The sequence below is a fragment of the Elephantulus edwardii genome, unplaced genomic scaffold, assembly GCF_000299155.1.
Source record: "Elephantulus edwardii isolate Elephantulus edwardi_28Jun2011 unplaced genomic scaffold, EleEdw1.0 scaffold00045, whole genome shotgun sequence".
NCBI lineage: Eukaryota > Metazoa > Chordata > Mammalia > Macroscelidea > Macroscelididae > Elephantulus > Elephantulus edwardii.
Window position 1 is genome coordinate 5133924 of NW_006399795.1, and position 6284 is coordinate 5140207.

At 44.2% G+C, this 6284-nt stretch overlaps 1 protein-coding gene across 1 annotated transcript in view; it reads right to left on the minus strand.

Annotated features, from left to right (window-relative positions):
- Positions 1-5720, minus strand: part of CA6 (carbonic anhydrase VI) — a 19745-nt gene extending 14025 nt beyond the window's left edge. Inside the window, exons 1-2 of the mRNA XM_006885909.1 lie at positions 5648-5720; positions 555-734 (exon numbers count right to left, since the gene is read on the minus strand). Coding sequence (XP_006885971.1) covers positions 555-734; positions 5648-5720 — 253 coding nt within the window. The remainder of the gene's footprint in view (positions 1-554; positions 735-5647) is intronic.
- Between the last annotated feature and the right edge of the window lie 564 nt (positions 5721-6284).

Sequence of the window (6284 nt, forward strand, 5' to 3'; positions counted from 1 at the left end):
GAAAACATTGAGCTTAGTTCATGAAGAAGACCTGACTTGCACACCATGTTGTTTTGAGAACTCTATATGGGATCAAATTGACAGCAACAACTGAAAAGATGAGGTAGGAAACTTACAGAAAGTGAGTTTATATTACTAGGAGAGGAAAAATTCAGAAAAGAGGGTGAGAATGGCCACAACATGAAGGGTGCAAGCAATGTCATTGAACCACACACATAAGAAGTGGTTGAATAAAAAATAAAAAAAAAAAGAAGTGGTTGAATCCATTTATTTTCTGCACTGTCACCAAAACAACAACAGAAAATAAAGTACAAAAGAGAAGGGTATTGTACACTGAACATTAAGCTTTTTTGGAAGCTATGCAAATGTCTTCTTGGATATTTTAAAAAAACTATTGATCCTACAGCTGCCATCAACTCTCCTCAAGCTCCGAGACTGAGTTCTGCATCTCTGTCCCTGCCACTTGCAGTGGCTGTCACCAGCCTTCCCCTCTAACCACCAGCATCTTGCTATAGAGGTGTGCCAGGCCTGCAAGACTCCTGCCTGCCCCTTACCTGTGTGCCCATTGTTGGTAATAGGGAACAGGCCCTCCTGAGCCTCGTAGCCGGACAAGTTCAGCCTCTTCAAGGTAGGGTTGTAGTGCACCACCCTCCTCTGCAGGTTGATGGGCGACTGCCTCTTCCCACCACAGGTCTTATAGTATTTCGCCCAGTGCTTCTGGTCCACTGCCCCGTCTGAGACAAGAGAGGCAAGGAGGGAGCGGTTAGAGGAACTGCTGGCGCTGAGCTCTACCTGAAGGTAGAGGTGCACCCACTGGCCACCTCACACAGGGCAAAGCCCAGGGAAGGTAGAGGTGCACCCACTGGCCACCTCACACAGGGCAAAGCCCAGGGCCCATCCCCTGGGACACCCAAAGGGCTGCTTCTAGAAAGCAGAGATGGAAGATCTGGGAAGACATTGGAAGGTTTCAAGATGAACTCCTAGAACTATAGGTGTCTGGTTCTTTTGGTTCTGATTCCTAACTTTGGTGCTGCAACCATGGTTTGGTGCTTAGAAAGCCAAGGAGGTCTTTAATACACAGCTTTTCTTCCCTTTGGATTATTTTCAGCTGAACACGGTCCTGGAGAATGCCTCGAACACAGTATGGCCATGCTGTTTTCAAGGACTTTTTCTCATTTCCTCTAAATGGCAAAGCTTGCCTTTCTAATCCCATCATAACTCACCCTCCTCCCACCCCAGGCACCAGAAACTCAGCCCCTTTTACAAGTTCCTAGAAGAGTAAAGACCTGAGTGACAACTACACCTATGGATTGAGGACGACTAAGGAAGTGTTATTAAAGAATCCTGGCAATGCATTGTTTAAGCACTAGGCTGCTAACCAAAAGGTCAGCAGTTCAAACCAACCCACTTTTTCTTAGGAGAAAGAGATAGCAGTCTGCATTGTAAAAACTATAACCTAGAAACCCTATGGGATAGTAGGAATGGAGTTTTGGTTAAGGAAGCATGAGATTCAAAGATGACACTGAATGTCAAACTAAAAAAAAAAATAGTAATTTTTAAAATTTAATAAAAGAAGGTAAAAACCACGAAAGTAGAGGGAAGGAGTGAAGGATGGCTCAGCCTCTGAACAATATAGGCTCTCGTTTCACCTGTTTGCTGTTAGGGACACTTTTCTACTTTAGGGGGCAGCTGCACTGTAAGTGCATTGCTTGTTTTAATAATGGGGTTTCAATCAGACCTCTCACTACTCATTGATTTTAGAATCAAAAGAAAAGGTGATTCTTTATTCTTGACCTTTTCTTTTGATTCTTTATTCTTCACTCTTCTTTCACTGTTTAATAACAAACAACACTGTCCCATCAATTCTGATTCTTGGCCATCCATTTGTGTCAAAGTTGTACTTCTCAGGGTTTTCAAAGGGTAAAGTTCAGGAATTTCTCCAGACCTTTCTTCTAAGTTGCATCTGGATGGACTCAAAACTTCAACCTTTCTATTAGCCCCTGAGTTTGTTAACTGTGGCACCCAGGAATTTACTAATTTAAAAATGCAAACCCATTTTTTCCCTAGAGAAAGGATACCAAAACCCAGGCAACAGGTTCCATGGGCAGCCCTGCCTTAGTTATATGTTGTTTTCATGTTGCGATCAATCGGAACCAATTCATAGCTGACCCTCCAACCAGTTTTCAGAGGCTGTAAATCATAGAAGAGGAGACTACTCATCTTTATCCCAAAAAGGAGCGGCTGGTAGATTCAACCCGCTTGTTTTTTGATTGACAACACAACTCCTCACCCACTAAGCCAACCAAGCTTACTTCTTGGTTATCTGTTGTTCTAGTGTACCAGCTGAGTCAGAACCAACCCACAGCTGAACCTCCAGCAGGTTTTCAGAGGCAATAAATCCTATAGGAGGAGATTGCCCCTCTCACTCCTGCAGAGCAGCTGGTGGATTCAAACCACGTGCCCTCTGGATTGCAATGCAGCTTCTTACTGCTAGGCCACCAGAGCTTCCTCCTTAGTCATCTATGGAAATAGCACAAGTAGGCGGCTTTAAGGAGCAGACATTTGTTCTCTGAGTTTAAGACACAGAACCAGAAGACTGGCTCTAGGAAAGCCTTCTGTCCCTGTTGACGTGGGAGGAAGATCCTTGTCTGCTTGGCATCTGCTTCCTGGTTCCTTAGAGGTCTCTGTGTGTCTTGGCACTTCTCTTGCCCCATCTCTGCTGCCCAGCTTACTTGTTTAGTCTCTTGTAATTGACTCAAGACACACCCTATGCTAATCCTATCTCGTTAATAAAACAAAGACAACCCACTCCCAAATGAGGTTATAACCACACAGAGGTTAGGTTTTACAATATATATTTGTAGGGGAGGGGTGCAGAACAATTCCATCTATAACAAGCCCTTTCATAAACCAAAACATCTCGACAGAGGTTCCCACCAATATTGGGGTTTCTCTCAAATCCTTAAGGCGTTTTGGACAGTTCCCAGAAGGTTCTCTGGGGCCTCTACTGGTTTCCTCAGGCACACTGTCTTAGAGGTGAGGCTGAGTCTGGAAAGGACAAGACTGCCATTGTGTTAATCCTTTCTCTTACTTAACCCCTGAGCCACCCCCGTGCATGTGAGGCCAGGTGAGGCAGAAAGTCGCAGGGTCTCTACAGGACCAGCAGGTGTGTAGTGTTCCCCACCTCATGATTGGTCAGATTGTGCAGTCCAGCCCTCTGAAGCTGGACTTCATCATCTCGTGCCTCTTGGCGTTCACGTGCATTCGTGCCTTGCCAGGTGGCTGGCAAATGCAGATTATCCCATAAGGAAGCTCAGTCCTGCATTTGCCTTTTGCCTCCACCAGTGACCATCAGCCTCTTCTGGGGCACCCAATCCATGGGTATTTCTGACACAGACAAGAGGACCAGGACCTCTCTCAGGTGGCACGTGGGAGGGGTGTTTAGTGTCTACAACCCCACAGGTAAAGGCTGTCCTGTCTTTGGGTTACATATGGTCAAGAGCCATCTGCAACATTTTCCACTTCACCTTTGGAAATCTGGTGTAGGGGTGCAGGTTCAGTTCTCAGTAAGGCCATTGTCACAAAGAGAAGACACCCTGGAGGCAACCTAAAGGTTTAATGGTCAAGTAAAGGTGTTCTGGGTGGACACTAACATTTTCAAGACATGGTGTTTACAAGACATGGCAGTTCCAAGACGTGACAGTTCCAAGACATGGCATTTCTAAAAGGGACATTCACCCAGCTTGCAAGCACCTCGGGGGGGACAACAAAACTAAACTAAACCCATTGCCATCAAGTCACTTCTGACTCAGGGTAATGTCTTGCGTTTCTGAGATTACACACTTTAATGGGAGGAGACTGCTCCTCAGTTTTCTCCTGTGGTGCCACACTGGTGGATTCAAACCCGCAATCTTTCAGTGAGCAGCCCAACACATAACCCCCTCTTCCACCAGGGAGACCACAGGAAACACTTTAGAAAAACCTCCTTTGACATGCAGCAGTAAGCAAGTGGTGCTGTGATCAGAAACGGTGAATGGTAAGCTGGTTCTTGTACCAACCTGGCCATTGGTGGGAAAGGACCTTGCAAGAAAGCCTGCCATGAGGAGCACAGTGGGGATGGGGAGAATTCTTTTCTCTCCTCCTCAATGGAAGCTTAATTTCTCTATTATAAAATAAATAGTAAATATCATATAAGGATATATAGTATGTATTAAAAGCTTAGATGTTACAGGCATTGTTGTATGCCCATTTCACACCTGAAGAAATTGAGTTTAAAAATATTTCACAAAATATTAATGCATATATGTCCATGAAGAGAAAAATTATCAATGTGGAAAAAATTAAAATGCAAGCCTTTTTTCTTTTTTGGTAAAAAATATTTCTTCTGTAGAAGGTGAATAATATAAATATTGCCATTTTCCTTTGCTAACAATGTTTTTATAATTGTTCTAAAAACAAGTTGAAATTATAGTAACTTTAAAAATATTTTTCCAGATAATCAACTTCATACAGTTATGTTTAGAATACCAAACCAGATGTTTCACTATTGCAGATGTTTATCAAGCTTGGTATTTTAATTCTACCTTTGCTCAAAATTAGTTCATTAGTTCACTTTTATTTTACATTGGTTTGCTTACAAAGTTTGTAGATACAGTGTTTCACATTATCCTTCATTTGCATTGTCTTTCATACAATCTTTCATATTTATAAAATTAATCAACATTGATCTATGTCTACCATTGCCCTGTCTTTCCAGATCCCCACCAATCTTTCTCATTTCCTTTACCTGCCCCCCTCTTTCCATCAAATTGAACGACCCTATGATTTCCCCCCTGCCATCCTCACCCCACTGCTCGTACCATCCACTCTTGGATCTTCATAAACATTTTAATAGTTATCTTTCTATTTCTGCAGTAATGGTCTTATACAGTATTATGGGACTGAGTTAGTTCATTCAGCATAACACTCTCCAGTCCCTCCCAAGTTTGTGCAGTGATTTTCTAAATCATTGATCCTGAGTGCTGCATAGTATTCCATTGTGTACATGTACCACAATTTTTCAATCCATTTGGTTGTGGTTGGACATCTGGGATATTTCTTGTGCTAGTGAATAACACTGCTATGAACATTGGTGTATAAATATCCATTTGTGCCTCAGTTCTCATTTACTTGGGGGATATTCCAAGCAGTGGACTAGTTGAGTCATATGGAATTTCTATGTTCTGCTTTTTGAGGAAATGCTAACCTGCATTCCAGAGTGATTATACCATTTTACAATCCCACCAACAATGTATGAGAAAATGAAAATGTGGTGTCTGAGGGAGCTCTGGTGGCCTAGTGGCAAGAAGCTGCACTGCAATCCCAGAAATATGCGGTTTGAATCCACCAGATGCTCTGCCGGAGAAGGGGGGGCAATCTCCTCCTGTACCAGTCAAATCTGATTTGATGGTACACACACAAAAAAATAATAAAATAAAATAAATTTAAAAAAAAAAAAAAGAAAATGTGGTGTCTGGACCCAAAACAAGCAGCAGAGAAACACAAAATCACTGTCTACCTGCTCACCCTGGACAATACTAGGCTTCTCTCTTTTTCCCCAAGAAAGGAACTTGCACCCCTCCTGCAGGGTGAGGGGATGACGGCTTACCTGAGTAGGTCCAGTCGCCATGCTGGGCCAGGACTCCCAGGAACAGGGACAGCAGGATCGCCAGCACCTTCATGGTGTCCAGGTCTGGAATGTGGACCGATTCTGGGGAAAGTCTTCTTTTAAAAGCTCTGAAACTGTAAATAACAATTTACTGAGTCTGGTTGGCTGATCCACCCTTTGCTGCGCTCACTAAAACAATAACATCCTCCCTACAACAGGCCCTCTGATTTGGCTGCATCTGCCAGGTGGCCTGCACACACACTCACCTGATCACTTTACGTGTCATTACCACGGCCAATTAGTCCCTGGGTTTGGTTATTAAAGGTCTCCACTTATGAAAACTCACCTGTGAGGCTGCACAGTGCAGCCTTTGTGGACCAGGTCCACAAGAGAGGGGAAATGCCCAAGGGAGAGAGAGCAGGTGGTGGCAAGGTTTCCCCCAACAACTGCGCGCCCTGCCCCCTCGCTCCTGGCAAAGGGAAAACTGGGAGCCGGTGAGGGGCATCCCCATGCCCTGGAAGCCCCGGCGGCCGGATGCCCTTTGGTATTTCCTGCCTGTGTCAGTCAGAGACACCAGCCATCCTGCAGACTTATACCAACCACAGCCAGTGGTTGCTTGTTGCCATTGTTGTCGTTA